Raw genomic sequence first — 18788 nt, forward strand, 5'->3', positions numbered from 1 at the left:
TTTCTCCACATCCTTGCCAACACCTGTTGGTTCTGGTGTTGTTGATTTTAGTCATTCTGACAGGTGTGAGGTGATATCTTATAGTTTGGATTTGCATTGCCCTGATGATGAGTGATATTGTGCAACTTTTAGAACACCCAGTGTGGCAGTGGCCAGCTGACCTCCATCCACAGCAGAAAATCTCCAGGCATCGCCACACACTGGAATACTGGCCCCAGGAACCCCTCTGGTGGGAATGGGAGTGTGACTGTGTATGTGTTCATCCGTGTGTGTGTGTGTGTGTGTGTGTGCACGCATGCATGTACATGCACACACAGGAGAAAGAGAGAGAGGGACAGAGAGATTCAGAAAGAGAGGTCTCCTCTCCAAATCCATGCCCTGCCTCTTGTGGCTGTTGTAAAGATTAAGTTAAACGAATTAACCAACTGGCAGTGGAACACCCACACATTCAGAGTGTAATCTGGCTCCCATGGCTCACACAAGGCAGACATAAAGGTCAGCAGCCCATTTCCCAGGTTGGAGTTATTCTGTCTTAAATAACACTATGGGAAAGGCACCAGGGTCCAAACCAAGTATTCTTGTACCGAATCCAGTCTCGCTGATTTCCCTTTCACACTTTTTATCTCTAGCATAAAAAGATCAGGCCTACCCAACCCTCTTTGAATGGTCCAGTAAGAAAATCTCCCGTAAGCAATTAGTTGAACAAAACACACACACCCACTCTATCTATCTGTCCATCTCTCTCTTCCAAAAAAGGATAAATAGTACTTTGCAAAGACAGTTCAGCCTAAACCCATATTCTAGGGTGCTATAGTGTGAATGTTTGCATCCCCTCCAAATTCACATGTTGAAATCCTAATACCCAACGTGATGGTATGGAGCAGGTGGGGCCTTTGGGAAAGTGCATAAATTAGAAGGCAGAGCCCTCATGAATGGGATTAGAACCTTATTAAAAAAAGGTTCCGGAGATACCCCTAGGCCTTCCCACCATGTAAAGTCTACCAGCAGGAAGAGGGCCCTCATTGGACCCAGCTGGCACCCTGATCTCCGACTTCCAGCCCCCAAAACTGTGAGAAATAAATTTTTGTTGTTTATAAGCTACCCAGTCTGGTATTTTGTTATGGCAACCTGAACAGCCTAAGACAGGGTGTTTTTTCCCCTCTGATTTCAAAAGGACATACACCAGTCAATAAAACCAATTTATGCTTCAAAATCAAACTCGTCAGCTTAGTGGAGACTTCAGTTTCCTCCAAAACCAACAATCAAGTACTTGTTCTACATTTATGTAATTAAAAGGGTCTATTCTAGTGCTTTTCTCAAAACTAAGGAAGTGTTCTCCAAGAATGAATTGATGACTCCATCTCTACAAGAAGAAAACTGGAAGCTTTTGAATAATGCGAGCTTTCAAAAACAGTAAAATCCTGAATGGGCAGCCTCCTGCGGGAGGGATAATGATGAAGTGTGAGGTGAAGGCCTAAGTTGATTTTCCTTCATATTAATACCTGGTATTCTTCCTAGCTCTTAAATCATCTCCCATCATTTGGGTAGACTGAGCGTATATATTAAACATTTATATAAACTGGGTTTTCTATTCCTTTTGAATACCCTTTACTTCATTTTTTAACTAATACTATATCATTTCCATTCATTTCCTTTAAAATTCTAGTATCTACCAAATATTGTTCCTCCTTATTGTTCCTTTTTTTTTCCTTTAGAGTGCTATAGTTGACCATTGAGGGATTAAGGGCACTGACCCCCTGCACAGTTGAAAATCCACTGTAACTCTTGGCTTCCCAAAAATTTAACTACCAGTAGCCTACTGTTGACTGGAAGCCTTACCCATAACATAAACAGTTGATTAACACATATTTTGTATGTTGTATGTATTATAAACTGCACTCTTACAATAAAGTAAGCTAGAGAAAAGAAAATGTTATTAAAAAATCATAAGAGAGAAAAAACATTTACGGTACTGTACTATATTTTTTCAGTTTTTATTTAAATTCCAGTTAATTAACATAATTAGTATAATATTAGTTTGAGGGGTGCAATATATGTACTATATTTATTTTAAGAAATCCATGTGTAAGTGGATCCACCCAGTTCAAACCTGTGTTATTCAAGACTCAACTGTATTTGATAATTCTGTCCATTCGTTTTGCCAAAACAGTTTTGGAGTCATTTTATTGAGCTCTATATTCTTTAGTTTTTAATGGGAATATGTTAAATTTGTATATTAATTTGGGAAATATCATCTCTGCTATCCACAGTCGTGGTGTGTCTCTGCATTCATTGGGTTTTTTAAATTCTTTCATTAAAGTTTTCTTTATAGTTTACTTTATGTGCCTTACACTTTCCACATTAATATCCATGTATTTTATAATTTACTGACATTGCTAATAAGATCTTTTTAGTTATCTTTTCTGGTTGGCTTTTACTGATATCTAGCAAAGATTTGTGTGTTTATAGACTTATCTTGTATTTGCCCATTTCACTGAATGCTTTTAATATTTCAAATAGTTTTGTGGAGGGTGAGAATGGCTTAATTTGGGTCTTCTATTTCTTCAATTAACATTTCTGTTTCCCCTCCTCCACCCCATCAATATTTAGTTCTCACTTCTTTTGGAGATCCTATAAAAATAATTTTCAGGGGTGTATGGCTGGGTCAGTCAGTGGAGCATGCCACTCTTGATCTCGGAGTCATGAGTTTGAGCCCCACGTTGGGCATAGAGATTACTAAAACATATATTTATATATATACACACATATATATATATAACTTTTAGCATTATATTGGAAAATACTGGTGACACAGAGCACCTTTGCTTTTTTCATTTTTTTAAAGGGAAATATTGCTGGATTTGCTCTACCATTTATAAATCAACTCCATTTTAAATTCTTAGTTTTTCCTTTTTTATGTCGAGAAAGAGCATGACTATGTCTCACGTTTAAGGTGTTTAAGACTGGATGTTGAATTTTATCAAATATCACTTGGGGCTTTTATTGCTATGACTTTATGATTTTATTAGTGAAATTATTGATATGTGGCTTGTTTTGATTTCCCTTTGATTGAATCATTCATGAATTCAGAGAGAATTTCTTTGATTCCCCAATCTTGAGTAGCCTTCCATCTCTCTGTCACATTTCTCATTTTATTCTCTTCGTTGGCAGTTACTGCTATCTGGAATTCTCTTGTTTATTTGTTTATATGTTTATTGTCTGTCCCCTGCGCATTGGGTCTTTACTGGTATTGTGGCTTTGAAATCCTTACTGGTCAGATCGTCATTGCCATATTAAATTGTCATATACCCTGATCTAGCATCACAGTGCTATCTTGGAGCTGATGAAGTCCAAAGCTGCTTCCTAAATCCTGAATTCCTACAGATCTGTTTGCAAGTCATCTCTGTGCGGAAGTGGCCTTTCATTCAGGAGAGAGCCCTGCATGAAACTGATAGTTTTCAGCTTCTGAGCTAAAGTTCTAAGCCACTGTTAAGTGTTGCTGCCACAGTACACAACAAGATCAGGGATTTATATACACTTTTATTCAGAGATTGTACAAATAAGACATCATATGTAAGTTTTTCTTAGCAAAATAAAAACCATTTCTAAGCAAATAATAAGATCAAGATATCAGCACTAAATAAGAAATAACACTTGGACTCCAGCCCAGATATTTTCATTTATTTACCATATGACCTTGGTCAAGTTATTTATCCTCTTAGATTTCTCCTCTGTAGAATGAACAACTGCATTAGATTTATCAATGCCTTCCAGCTGCAATTGAAAATGAATAATTTATTAGAATTTATAAAATTAATATTAATAAACTTCTCTTTTCATATCTAAGTAGTTAAAATAAACCTTGGTAAACCTTTAGGTACTGTCATCTTACCAGAATATGATGGTAGCTTAGTGGGATTCCCCCTCCCCCCCGAATAACAAATCATTTCTTCAAATTAAATCACATGAATCAAATGATTTAGAGATAGACTTCTGCAGTGGAAAACTCTGAGGTAATCTCCTGGGCCCCACTGCTTATTCTAGAAACTGCTCCCCCCCCCCCCCCCCCTCCCCCCCCCCCCCCCCTACACCTCCTCCCCAGGGCCGTCCTATTGCAACGTGATTCTTCCTTCTGGCCACAGTTAATCACTGGTGGTCCAAGTTGGACACCTCATTCTTTCAGGAACAGTAAGTCTCATCCTCAGGAATTTGGGTCTGGGGGGGGGCGGGGAAGAAAATGGAGAGTCGTTTGAGGCAAAACAACTCAAGGTATATTAGAATCATGGTAAATCATCCAAATGGCAATTGATGGCATCCTGCCTCCTCGCAATCCAAATTCCAGTATTCCATCCATTTTTAACAGAGCAATTATGTACTCCATATATTGGAACATAGTTCTGAGGAAGGAATACAAATTATTTGAGCAGAATTATTACTAACAAGCATAGAAAGAAGGGTTAATGAGGAAATGGGAAAGGTGTTAAGGGATATAAATTAATGGCTTATCCACAACTGTTATTGAAATTTTCCTTTGTTTTGATTTTTCAGATGTCTTATCAGCTTATATGTTCTTCATAATTAAATTCCCTAATGGTTTTTCTTTCTAATTTCTGTGAATACACATCCCCTCAGAAAAATCCGATTCCAAGTTAGAAAGTTTTCCTTCTCTTTAGTCCTTAGAGACCCTGAGATATGTTTTCCCCCACAGGCAACACAAGTCCTGTGAGATGGAAGCACAGCTTTTATGCCTTAAAATTCATTTATCTGAATGTAAAATCATGATCAGTATAGGCAAAGCAAATCCAAATTACCACTTCCACTTTAGGCCAAGTAGAGAAGAGATAGCCCTCATTTCAGAAATCCTTAAATTTTCCCTGACAGGAGTACTAGGAAAAGCGTATCATACAGAATCATAAATTGGTCTTTTGACAAACTGCCAATCGAGTGACTCTTAAAGGAAGAACAACAGGGAATACCAAGGACAAGACAAAAGTAATGGCTGAGAGATGCAGCTGAAAATTGAACTAAAAATGCAGAGAAGGGCCTGAGTGGAAAGAAGCCAGTCCAGCATATATGTAACTTCAGAGCCCCAAGGGAAAATTTCATAAGGAAATCTTTCATTGCTTTAAAATTTATGAATAAATATAGCAGAGAGTCCCTGTGGTTTGGTGGAATGCTTCAATACTATAACCCCAGAATTTCTGGTACAGAAATTAAAAGTTAGAAAAAGATTTTCCTATTTTCTATCTCCAGGGATGATTTATTTGAAAACATGTGTATATATATTTAATTTGTAAGTTTTGCTATGACAGTCTATGTTTAAAAACATAAATCTTTCTGGACAGAATATCTTCCTTGTATGAGAGGTGAAGATTCACTTGTAAATTAATTTTGTGAGGAATTTTCATGACATACAAAACATGAAAAATTATAGGGCAGTTTATTTGGATTGATTTAAAGGTATTTTGGGGGGGGGAGGATTGATTTAAAGTTGTCCTCCATGGGCTATAATAAAATCATACCAGAACTCCTAAGATACCAGTGGAATTAAGCCTAATTTTTTTAATATTCAATTCCCAGTTGCTAACCTAATCTACTGACTCAAATTACATACATTGAAATACTTCATTTCTTACTCAAAATTTAAAATGAAACCATGTCCAGTATATTATCTACCATTTACTTTCTTTTATTTTTTTTATTATTATGTTGTTAGCCAACATATAGTACATCATTAGTTTTTGATGTAGTGTTCAACGATTTATTAGTTGTGTATAACACCCAGTGCTCATCCCCACATGTGCCCTCCTTAATGCCCATCACCCAGTTACCCCATCCCCCCACCCCTGCCTCCCTTCTGTGATCCTCAATTTGTTTCTTGGAGTCCGGAATCTCTCATGGTTTGTCTCCCTCTCTGATTTCTTCCCATTCAGTTTTCTCTCCCTTCCCCCATGATCCTCCGCGCTATTCCTTATGTTCCACCTACCATTTACTTTTTAAAAGCAGGATCAAAATTTCTGGTTTAACCTGTTAGATGTATTTTTTTCTCTCCTCTCTTGTATAAAAAACCCCTGGAAATGGCAGTAAAGGAAATTTTCTAAAACGTGTAAGTCCACAAGCACAAGGAGAGCTGGAAAGACACTACAGCAGACAAAGAATGTTAACAAATTTGTGAAGATGGAAAGCAGATGAAGAAGTGGAAACTGGCTTGGAGGAACAGAGAAACCTGAAATCTAAGTGCCTAATACCAAACTGAGGCATGCTGATTCTCTCTGTAGAGCCAAGGAAGGGCTCAGGAACTGGTGGTCCTGAAACAGGCAGAGATGCAGAATTTGACTGACAACAGGAGAACCTGTTGAAAAGAACTCGGAACCCTATCTATGAAGCTAGACCAGGACTCCTGGCTCATCTTAGAAAAATGGGAGGATTATTCTCCCCAGTAATTGAGCTAGAGAGGCCCCAGACTTGAGGATTCTAGACCCTATAGAGGGCAGCGATAAGGCACCAAAAGGAAAATAAATCAGAGTTAGGCATGATGACAGATGCAAGCTCGCCCCTCCATCCCTGGAACCCCTTCCAGATCCCGGAACACCCACAGGCATGCTCATTCCTCGCAGTCAAGACATCAGAACACTTGTCAACTTAAAAGTTGTCTCAGTGCCCCATCACACAATGAAGACACCCACTTGTCCATAATTTCTCCAGCACAGCAGAGCTTCCAGTCAGCTTTTCCAGTGCCTTACTCTTAAATATGCCTGAATGGTGAGCAAAGTTTCACCAGATATTTAAGGAAAGCTCCAAAGTGAAAAGATGAAAGGCAGAGACAAAAATAAAAAGAATTTGGGGTAAGGGGGAGAATGCAAGCAGTAGAAGAAAACTTCATTTTTAAACTTTGATCAATATCCTCCAAGATATAAGACTAACCCTGAAGGTTTCCTCCCATGCTCTCCATAAAAGAGCTGGATTTGAGAACCCTTTAGGTGTCACTCTCACTAAGTTCTGCCACTATCTGCCACTATTTCTGCTTTGTTGGGACTAGGCACTCTGCCCAAGCCATCTTTATCTTTAGTAGAGTATAACACAATTACTCAAAACATTTATCAAAACAGAGACATTCTTACAGAAAAAAAGTTTGCATCCCTCTATTATATGGTTAATAATATTAGCGGAATGAGCATTATTTTCAGTTCGCTTAGCAAAAATCATCACCTGTTCCAAGAAGTACTGAGTGCTTACTTTGGGCTGGGCACTCTGACAGACTACGGACAAGCAGTCTCTTGTCATGCTCTCCACAGCCTTAGTCGGTGGGTACTGCTATTATTCCCATCATACAGACACAGAAACCAAGGATTCTAAAGGTCACTCAACATCTCCAAGATGACAAAGGATTTGAATCTACCTGTGCCCGGTGCTAAAGCTTTGCCTTGAACCTCCATGTTCACTACTTCTCAAAGAAGAAAAAGGAAATCAAAGTTGTATCGTAAGGGTGCAAATAGAAGGGGATGTAATGGTATGCTGGTGCCATATGTCATTTGATAGATGTATTCCTCAAAAGTCTTGCAAGCTGGGGATGCCTGGGTGGCTCAGTTGGTTAAGTGTCTGACCTCAGCTCAGGTCATGATCTCAGGGTTCTGGGATCGAGCCCTGTGTCAGGACTCCACACTCAGTGGCGAGTCTGCTTTTCCCTCTCCCTTTGCCCCTCCCCCCACTCGTGTGCGCTCATGCTCTCTCTCTCAAATAAATAAAATATATTTTTTTAAAGTTTTGCAAGTTGAAGATAAAAATAAACCTAAAAATGTTACAGAGGAAGCAGAGCTGTTCTCCTAGACAGGGTCTCACACAGGGTCTTTACCTTGATAGGGTGTTGATAGGGTTACCATGGTCCAGGACACTTATAGGAGTCTTCCCAGCAACACTGATACAACATTCTGAGCCCTATTTTTGTTTTATAATAGAGAGGTCAGAACTTGGCAGTTTGCTCATTGTGGTGCCCAAACTCCACGTAGTAAACAGCCCCAGTCTATTCAATGAAGTCTGCCTCTTCTATTCTGGTGAACCACTCACTTGACTGAACGTTGTGTTTCTCTGACTTAAGATATGCAAATACATTCTCCCTCCAACCCTAAAAAAACTGAATTTGATGGAATCTTGCATTCTTTCTTAATGTAGGACCCCACAACTCTTACAAATAGTAAAATCATACCCAGTTTAAATTAGCAAAAGTTGTGGATCCAGTGGAGAGGGAAAGGTTGAAGATACAGGAGAGAGGAGCCTGGAAGGAGATCAAGCAGAGGGGAATGGCCTTTGCTAGAAGAAACCTGGGGTAGGCTTTTTTCACTCAATGTTCTCTGGAAATCCATCCAGGTTGTTGTGTGTTTCTTTTTATTGCTGAGTAGTATTCTATGGTAACCATTTATCTATTGAAGAACATCTGGGTTGTTTCTAATTTGGGGCTGTTACAAATAAAGCTGCTATAAACCTACAGGTTTTGTGTGAAAATAAGTTTTCACTTTCTGGGATAAATGCTCAAGAGTGCAATTGCTTGATTATATGGTAATCACATGTTTAGTTTCTTAAGAAAGTGCTTAACTATTTTCCAGTGTGGCTATTCCATTTTGTATTCCCAGCAGCAATGTGTGAGTGATTCAGATTTGGGTGGTGTTGCTTTTTCTTTTCTTTTTTCACCAGCCATTCAAATAGGTGGATATCTCATCCTTTGTGGTTTAATTTGCATTTCTCTGATGGCTAATGATGTTGACTAGTTATTATTTTGGGGTTTTTTAAAGATTTTATTTCTTTATTTGAGAGAGAGAGCGCGCGCTCGCAATCTTTGTGTCTTTCTTTTTTCTCAGTCTTGTTAGAGGTTTATCAACTTTACTGAGTTTTTTTTCCCCAAGAAGCTTTTTGTTTCATTGATTTTTCTCTGTTGTTTTCTGTCTCCAAATTCAGTGATTTCTGCTCTTATCTTTATTATTTCCATTTATTTTCAGCATGCTCTTACATTATATTTGAAGTGAGTCTCTCGTAGACAACAGACACTTGGCTCAAATTTTGATCCACTCTGCCAATCAAAATACAATGATGTTTATACACCATTTATGTTTAATGTAATTATTGATATGTAAGGGCTTTGAGTCTGTCATTTTACTTTCCATTTTCCGTCTGTTCTGTTTTTAATTTTGTTTTTCTGCCTTTCTCTGGGTTACTTGCACATTTTTTGAATTCTATATTGAGTTACCTATAATGTTTTTGAGTGTATCTCTATATAATTTTTTGACTGGTTGCTCTAGTTATTACATTATATATATAGTTATAATTATATATTGTATGTGTTATATATATGTGTTCTATATAATAAATATTATGAATGTATAAGTTATCCCAGTATACTGTAGTGTAATTTTACCAGTTCAAGTAAACTGTAGAACACTTATCTTCTTTTATATCTCTTTACCTTCTCTATTTAATGTTATAATTATATTAAATATTTCCTCTTCGTACATTTAGAATCACATTAGACAATGTTATAATTTTTGCTTCAACTGTCAGACATAATTTAGAACACTCAAGGGGAAAAGGAAGGGGCACCTGGGTGGTTCAGTCAGTTAAGCATCCAGCTCTTGATTTCCCCTTGGGTCATGATCTCAGGTCTGTGAGATTGAGTCCCACATCCAGCCCCACATCCAGCCCCACATCTAGCCCCGCATGGAGCTCGGTGCTCAGCGGGGAGTCTGCTTCTCTCCCTCTCCCTCAGCCCCTTCCCCCAATCACGTGCTCTTTCTTTCTAAAATAAAAATAAGTCTTTTAAAAAAAAAGAGAAGGGAAACATATTATATTTACCCATTTTTTTTTAAAGATTTTATTTATTTATTTGAGACAGAGAGAATGAGAGACAGAGAGCATGAGAGGGAGGAGGGTCAGAGGGAGAAGCAGACTCCCCGCCGAGCAGGGAGCCCAATGCGGGACTCGATCCCAGAACTCCAGGATCATGACCTGAGCCGAAGGCAGTCGCTTAACCAACTGAGCCACCCAGGCGCCCCTATATTTACCCATATTTTTGCCTAACTTAAGCTTTCTTCCTTCTCAGTGTTCTTACATTCTTTATTTTATAATTTCATTTCTGTTTAGAGACCTTCCTTTAGCCATTCTTTTCTGAAAAGTCTGCTAGTTACAAAAATCTTTTAGTTTTCCTTTTCTGAAAATGTTATGATTTCCCTTTCACGCCTAAAGGATATTTTTGCCAGATATAGGATTCTGGGTTGATAGTTCCTTCCTTTCAACACTTGAAAAATGTAGTGTTATTTCCTTTTGGACTCCATGGTTTCTTTTTTTTTTTTACACAGATTTTATTTATTTATTTGAGAGTGTGTGCATGAGCAGGGGGGAGGGGCAGAGGGAGAGGGAGAAGCAAACTCCCCAGTGAGCATGGAGCCAACGCGGGGCTCAATCCCAGGACCTTGAGATCAAGACCTGAGCCAAAGGCAGACACTTAACCAACTGAGCTACCCAGGAACCCCCCACCCCCATCCCCCATTCCATGATTTCTGATGTGAAATCATTGTCATTCAAATTGCTTTTCCCTTATAGGTAAAATGTCATTTCTTGCTCCTTGTCTTCAAGGTTTTTTCCTTTGTTTTTAGTTTTCAGAAGTTGAACAGTGGGTCTTGCCATGGATTTCTTTAGGTTAATCCTATTTCATTTGTTTATTTTTTAAAATAAGTTGTATTGAGATATAATTTATATATTATAAAATTTGCCCTTTAAAAATGTACCATAAAGTGGTTTTTAGTATATTCACAGGCTTGAACAACCTCCATTATCTAATTTTAAACTCCTTTCATCACCCCCAAAAGAAACCCTATATCTATTGGTAGTCATTCTCTATTTTCTCTCTTCTAATCCTTGGAAACCATGAATCTACGTTTTGTCTCTGTAGATTTGCCTATTCTAGATATATAGAAAGATATATATGGTCTTTTGTAACTGAATCTTTTCACTAGGCATGTTTTCAAGGTATCACGTATTAGTACTTTGTTCCTTTTTTAGTACCAATTAATATTCCATATATGGATATAATATATTTTGTTTATCCATTCATCAGTTGATGGACATTTGAGTTGTTTCCACTTTATGGCTCCTATAAATAACGCTACTGTGAACATTTGTGCACAAGTTTTGTGTAGACATATGTTTTCATTTCCATGAGGAGTGGAATTGCTGGATGATATGGTAACTCTATGTTTAATTGTTTGAAGAAATGCCAAACTGTTTTCCAAAGCAGCTGCAGCATTTACATCCCCACCAGCAAGTATGAGAGTTCCAATTTCTCCACATTTTTGCCAATACTTCGTATTACCTGTCCTTCTTATTATAGCTGGGTATGAAGTGGTATCTCATTATTTTGATCTGCACTTCCCTAAAAGCTAATTATGTTGCATATCTTTTCCTATACTTATCAGCCATTTGTATATCTTCTTTGGAGAAATACAGATTCTTTGCCCATTTTTTAAATTTGGTTATTCATCTTTTTTTATTATTGAGATGTAAGAATTCTTTATTCCAGACACAAGTCTCTTATCTGATAGATTATTTGCAAATATTTTTTCTTATTCTGTGGATAACCTTTTTACTTCCTTTCTTGCTGGTATCCTTTGAAGCACAAATGTTTTAAATTTTGATGAAGTCCAATTCGTCTAGTTTTTTCCTTTGTTGACTGTGCTTTTGGTATCGTATCTAACAAGTCTTTAGTTTTCCTAACTGAAGGTCAAAAATATTTACTTTCATGTTTTCTTCTAAGAATTTTATAGTTTTAGCTCTTACATTTAGTTCTATGGTCCATTTTGAGTTAATTTTTGTATATTATATGAGGTAGAGATCCAACTTTATCCATTTGCATGTGGATACTCGGTTGTCTCAGGACTATCTGTTGAAAACTGTCTTTCTCCATTTTATTGTTTTGGCACCTTTGCTGGAACTCTATTCAACTTCTTAAGTCTGTAGGTGTATGTCTTTTGTCAAATTTCTCAAGTTTTCAGCTATTATTTCTTTATTTTTTAGTGTCACTCTCTTTCTTTTCTCCTTCCAGGACTCAGGACATGAACGTTAGAACTTTTGTTAATTCCATGAAACTCTATTCATTTATTTTTTCAATTTATTTTCTCTCCATTGTTAAATTGGGCAATTTCTATTGCTCTATCTATATTTTCACTGATTCTTTCCTCTGTCTTCTCCACTGTGTTGCTGAACCCATCCACTTTGTTTTTTATTTTGATTATTGTATGTTTTAGTTCTAAAATTTGATTCAGCCATTCTTTACCTCTTCTATTTCTTTGCTGAGACTATTTTTTCCCTGTTTCAAGTGTTTTTGTAGTTGCTCATTGAAGTGTTTTATTTCTGCTTTAAAATCTTTGTCAGATAGTTCTAACATCTCTGTTGTCTTGGTTTTGTCATCTATTAGTTGTTGGGTTTTTGTTTTTCTTTCTTTTTTTTTTCTTTTTGTAGTTTGAGATGTTTCTGGCTCTTGATAAGATGAGCAATTTTCAAGTGAAACCTAAACATTTGGGGGTATCATGTTATAAGACTTTGGATTTTATTTAAATATTGTTTTAGCTGGCTTTTTCTGACAAAGCATTGTTAGAGGAAGTGGGGGTGGGGAGCAGCTACCACCTCATTACTGCCAGGTTAGAGAGTAGTCTAAGTTCCTCACTGGGCCTCTGTCATTGACACCCAAGATGAAAGTCACTCTCTCTCTCTCTCTCATTACTGGCCAGTGGGGATGAAAGTCTTGGCTGCCTACTTAACTCTGACACCATAGGATGGGAGATGGGGCTGGGGCCCCTTGTTACAGTCTGGTGAAGGAGGAAGTCTAGGCTTTCCACTAGGCCTTTGCTGACTTGAGTGGGGGCTGGGGAGGAGTGGTCATGATTTTTTCCTGTAGGTTGCTTTTCTTTAGTTTTATCTGTTATTGTCTAAGTGGTTTTCTTTGTTTGCTTGGTTGGTTGTTTTTTGTTTTTGTATTTTTTTCTAATCTGTTATACTGCCTCTTTTCTGGTTCTTCAGCTAAAGAGAGCAGTATTTTGTTGGGGATTTTTTGTCTGAACCACTGGCATTTTCACGTTGCCAGCACCTTCCATTTCAAGTCTGGGATAGATGAGGCAAAACCAAAACAGAACAAACAAACAAACAAAATCCCCCAGGGAACTAACCATAGTGCTGACCTTGGGTCTTGAGGCCCTTGCTGGTCTGTCTTCTCTCCATCTTTCAGAGTCTTCTTATGTTTGTTTTATACGTAATGTTTAGGGGCTTGTAATTGTACTTACTGGGAGGAATAGGGAAAAGTAGGTCTACTCCATCTTCCCAGAAGTAGAAGTCTAAGTGGACCTTTTTATAAATAGAATCATATTTTAATCACGGAGAGACATTCATAGTTAAAGAAACTTTGAAGTTAATCCTTTCCCAGATAATAATAACTCTCTAATTTATCTTTTTTGTACATTCAAACAGTATAGTGGGTTTGCTTTAAATGAAAAATGTCTATAGATTATTTACACATTTCTAAATATTGACTATAACTGTTCTCTTTCAGAATTTGAATAAATTCTTCTAAATAATTACTTTAAAAAAATTTTTTTTTCTTAATGCCAATCTGAAGATGTTGCAATGGAAGGCAATTCCTTAAACTGTATACTATTAAAGGTTAAAATGAGAATTCCCACATCATTCCCAAAGTATACGGTGAGAATATTTCTCAGAAGTATTTATTCTCTTTTAGGGGTGCCTGGGTGGCTCAGTCGTTAAGCGTCTGCCTTCAGCTCAGGTCATGATCCCAGGGTCCTGGGATTGAGCCCCGCATCGGGCTCCCTGCTCAGCAGGAAGCCTGCTTCTCCCTCTCCCACCCCCCCTACTTGTGTTCCCTCTCTCACTGTCTCTCTCTCTCTCTGTCAAAATAAATAAATAAAATCTTTAAAAATAAATATTTTTTTTTAAAAAGAGGTATTCTCTTTTAGAAGATTGTATCTAAAAGATTATTTCGCATCTTTTACTGTGTTTCTATATATTCACGAACAATTGCCTATTAAAGATATTTAACAATTTTTAGATTTCCAAACCTATAATTTTTTTTCAATCACCATTCCTCCTTCTCAAACATTTGTTCTTTTATATATATTAATACCTAGTAATACTATCTTTTATTGCCCTCTAACTATCTGCCAGGCACTCTGCTAATGAGCTCTTAATATACTTTATCTTATTTAATCCCATTTAAGACAAGTGAAGCTCAGAAAGGCTGAACTGGAATCATCTGCATACAGTCCCTCTGCCTCCCAGCTTCATGCTTATTTTGACAATGCTACATCTGACAGAGTAAGCATCTTTTTCTTCCAAAGGGAAAGCTTATAGGTATGTTTCTCCCTTAATGCTATTTTGTAATTTCTACCATTCTTTGATTTTTTTCACCTGAGAAAAGAATTAATGAAGAAATTTTAAATATAGGTATCTGTAGTAGGTTTGGGGGTTAAAAATCTAAGTTATTTACCACTTTTAAGTATATGTCATTAAAAAATACTGACAAAGTTTTACTACAGGAGTTCTGCTGTTTTGTATTTAGGTATAAAGAGAAAACATTACTGAATAGCTACTATTTCATGTGCAAAGTGTGCAAAGGGTAAACAAATAACAGAAAAAGTAAAATAAAATAAGCCACGTTAATAAATCCTTGTTAATGGTAAGAAGATCTACTGTTTAAAACATGTATTTTTAATTTAACCTAGAAGGTAGAGACAAAAATGCTGTATGTATAAGCATCTCTTCATTCAATGCAGAACTATTTCATACTAAATTTTTAATTCATTTTCATTTAAATTTCATAGACGTATGGATATTAATTTGCTCAGTCTCAGTTTCACATTCGATAATCAATATTTTTTCTTTCAAATGATTTTGGTCAATAAATCCTCTTACATCAAATAATACTTCACTTTTTAAAATTAATTTCAATTATTACATATAATAATCCAAAGTATTATTCAGGTGAATTCCTGACTAATTGCTTTGTCAGTAGTTCTTTCCACCCATCATTATTTGCTCAACCTTTACATTTAGAAAGTATTCCTATTATTTTGCTTTAGCAAAGTAAAATGCAGATGCCACACATCCCCTGATTGGTATGGCTCAAGGCTCCCTTGATGTCCCAGAAAAGTCCCACAATGGGACTTTTCAAATGTAGAAATAAGCCCTTTTTGTTATTTGGATAAATATACATATTTTGGATAAATGTTCTTGCAGATACACTAAACTACCATTTCAGAAGGTTTACATTAAGGTTTTTTTCTTGCAATCTGTCCCTATTTGGAGACCTCCTTTTGCTGCATGCTCCAGTATCCAAGTGCTATCGAATTAACATTAGGAAATGGTGGGTTCATAATTACGAGCATTTCAGTTATTTAAAATACTTTTTCTTACTATGTTCCTTTTCCTAATGATAAAGATAGTCCTTCTGTACTCAACATTTAAGTGAAATAAATTGTTTTGTAAAATGACTTGTTGCAAATGAAAATTATTAGCAAGTTTGTTAACAAATAAGCTACATCAATATAAATTTTTAAAACTTTCTAGTATCGGTACTATACTTTTATCTAGAATATGCCTGGAAGGCAACAACTGCTACACATTTTCAAAACATAATATATATACAGCACTTGCAAGTAGGATAGTCGGAACTGCCGGCATTTTTTTTTTCTTTTTTTCTTTTTTTAAGATTTTATTTATTTATTTGACAGAGACAGAGATAGCGAGAGAGGGAACACAAGCAGGGGGAGTGGGAGAAGGAGAAGCAGGCTCCCCGCAGAGCAGGGAGCCCGATGCGGGGCTCGATCCCAGGACCCTGGGATCATGACCTGAGCCGAAGGCAGACGCGTAACGACTGAGCCACCCAGGCGCCCGAAACTGCCGGCATTTTACACACGTCGATCTTATGAGGAAGAGTATTATCAGCGGCATCATCACCATAGGATACAATGATTATCCAGCTATGCAAACTAAAAATATTCATATATAGTAAATTTATATATAAGAATAATGTGGGGAAAGGAATTGTTATTTATCAATTCATTACCATTATTATAACTGAGTATCAAAATATCTACCTCTCCCATTTTGAATTATGTTCTGTTTAGAAAACAGAAGACATCTTCCTTTCTCGTGACGGCTGCTTACGGAGAGGAGGGCTTGTTATTTCTAAGAGCAAGAAACTAGTTTTATTTGAATACGCACTCGGACATGTAAAACTTAATTTTATAAATCTTTCAATTTTACCAAACACAGCAGTTGATACGCCAGGTGCAGTATACCTCCAAAGTCAATCACGCAACATTAGCAGGCAGCCTTCTGCCCATATCCACCTACTGAAGCCGTTTGTTTTTCTACCAGCGACGTTGGACCTGTACTATTGGGGGATATGCGGCCTGCTCCGTGTTAAATAGGCTCCCGGGGCAGGGCTGTCTCTTGGGAGATTACCCCGGGCTCCGGAAGTTCGCTGGTGCGGGGTGGTCCTGCTAGGAGGCCCTGGACAGCCCCCAAGCATGCACCCCCGCAGGGCCATTTTGGTCGAGGCCTCACGGCGCAGAGCAGCGGACTGCAGCGCGACTTGAGCAACCGCTGCCGCGCGCCGCCGGGCGCAGGTCCGAAGGCCTGGCAGGCCGGGGCCCGGTTTTCCCCGCCGCGCCGCCGTTGCCTAGGCGACCGCCGCCGAACGTTCCCGAGGCGGGCCCCGCCCCCCGGCCAATCGGACCCGCGCTCGCCGGAGCCCAGATTCTCTTTGTTCCGCAGCCATTTCAGGCCCCGGACGGGAGGCAGCGCCGCTACGGCTGAGGGCCCGAGCGCCGGAGGCCTCTGGGATGGTGTGGGACCGGGTAGGTGGCGTGAGGGTGCGCGGCCCCAGCCTGGAGGGCGGGAGCGGAGGCCAGCTGTTCCGGAGCTGCCTGACGGGCCGCGGGGAGAGGCGCCCGACCGGCCACCCTCCCGGCCGTTTGGAGCCCGGCGGCGGCGGCGGCGCGGTTCTAAGCCCAACAGCTGCCGGCCGGGGCGTCCTGCGGGACTCGGGCAGGGGTCGGCAGCGCTCCTCAGGTGTCGGAGGTCAGGGCCTGGGGCCCGGTAGGGGCGGCGCGAAGGGGAGAGCCCTCTCGCCGGGGAGCTTTTTGTTACACGCGGCGTTTGAGGGCCCTGGTGTGGCGGTCGCTGCCCCAGGACGGCTGCTTCCCGCCGGTTCTGGGCGCTTTGGGACACTGCGGGGCGCTGCCCCGGATGGCCCGTCTTTGTCCCCCCGCCCGGCCCTCTCGGCCCTGGGGTGTCCGGGGCCCGCACACCTTCGCCTCCACACTCGGCTGGCTGATCGCTTTCTCTGGGCTGTTCTTGCCGCTTGGGGCCTCTTGGCCTCACGACATATTTACATAAGTTTAATGTTTGTACGAGCTCTGCGTGGGTTTGGTTTTTGCACTTCCACCCTTTTGTACTCCCATGCGAACACGCAACAGGGAACAGCTGCTGAGGAGCAGACCGGCTGCCACAGTTAAAAAGAAACGGCTTTCTTCCTTTTTAAAAATGATCGCCTATTTGTTTACACTGTAAAAACCAACTGGATGTTGCCAGGATTGCTTACAATTTAAGTCCGTTATCTTAATCACTAATCAGTTTGGTTCATCAACAGATGTAGAAATTTAAACTTGGCGGCTGTCCACAAATTGATTTTGACAGTTGTATTAAGAAGCTTAGGAACAATCCTGCCTTGAAACAGTGATGACTTCAACGATGAGTTTATAAATAGTACTTTATTTTTCAGCCTAAAGAAAAGATTTTTTTTTTTTATAAAGTTGTATCGTCTAATAGATATTTGGAAATGTGAGGTTGTAAAATGGCTATTGTGACCCACTCATTTTTAGGATAACAAAAGTTCCTTTTGGATTTTAAGTTTCCCTGTTACATCAGAGCTTTCATGTTAGAATGGCAAAGAAGTTATACTTAATGAAGCAGGGGAGCATTCCGTTTTTGGGGGGAAACAGTTCTGTTTTCTTTTACCCTGCTCTGCACACCATTCTTCGGGAATGGCTCCACCAAGTTGAAAAGTTGTAGCCGCAAAAGGGGAATATTAGTTTGAAGGTGCAGATTTCTTTTTTACTCCCCCGCATATGTAGTCATAAATGCATAAGAGTTTAGCAATCCGGTTTTTACTTCACCTCACTTAATGTGAACCTAGTGAACTATTGGTGCTCCATTTTCTTTTTCCTAAAAGGGGCCCCCACCTTGATCAGCCTTGATGTAGTTACATTTTTTCCCTAGGTATTCAGGGAATTATTAAATTCCTCCTGCTGAAATATCTATAAAAATCTTTTGGGACGCCTGGGTGGCTCAGTCGTTGGGCGCCTGCCTTCGGCTCAGGTCATGATTCCAGGGTCCTGGGATCGAGCCCCGTATCGGGCTCCCTGCTCAGCAGGAAGCCTGCTTCTCCCTCTCCCACTCCCCCTGCTTGTGTTCCCTCTCTAGTTGTCTCTTTCTCTGTCAAATAAATAAAATCTTTAAAAAAAAAAAAATCTTTTAAAGTAATCAAGCTTGTTACCATTATATACTATGAGCAGGATAAGATTTTGGTAAAAATATATATGATTCTGGCTGTAAATATTTCCATTATCAACACTTGATATTGTTTTTATGACTAGTTTTTCTTTTTTATATAATGTTAAAGCCTTCACATGAACTCAGTTTTTCTAAATACTGTAAATGAACTGCATTGAAAT

At 38.9% G+C, this 18788-nt stretch overlaps 1 protein-coding gene and 1 long non-coding RNA gene across 2 annotated transcripts in view; one reads left to right on the forward strand and one right to left on the reverse strand.

Moving 5' to 3' along the window:
- Window positions 1–15949: 15949 nt before the first annotated feature.
- LOC118016484 lies at window positions 15950–16611 on the reverse strand. Its single transcript, XR_004680843.1, has 3 exons — window positions 16350–16611; window positions 16146–16236; window positions 15950–16028 (listed from the first exon to the last, which is right to left on the reverse strand). It is a non-coding gene; the product is annotated as an uncharacterized LOC118016484 (long non-coding RNA).
- A 205-nt stretch (window positions 16612–16816) lies between these two features.
- Window positions 16817–18788, forward strand: part of TNPO1 (transportin 1) — a 97097-nt gene continuing 95125 nt past the window's right edge. Inside the window, exon 1 of the mRNA XM_035014621.1 lies at window positions 16817–16910. Coding sequence (XP_034870512.1) covers window positions 16896–16910 — 15 coding nt within the window. The 5' untranslated portion in view covers window positions 16817–16895. The remainder of the gene's footprint in view (window positions 16911–18788) is intronic.

The sequence above is a fragment of the Mirounga leonina genome, unplaced genomic scaffold, assembly GCF_011800145.1.
Source record: "Mirounga leonina isolate KUSES-001 unplaced genomic scaffold, KU_Mleo_1.0 Mir_168, whole genome shotgun sequence".
Taxonomy (NCBI): domain Eukaryota; kingdom Metazoa; phylum Chordata; class Mammalia; order Carnivora; family Phocidae; genus Mirounga; species Mirounga leonina.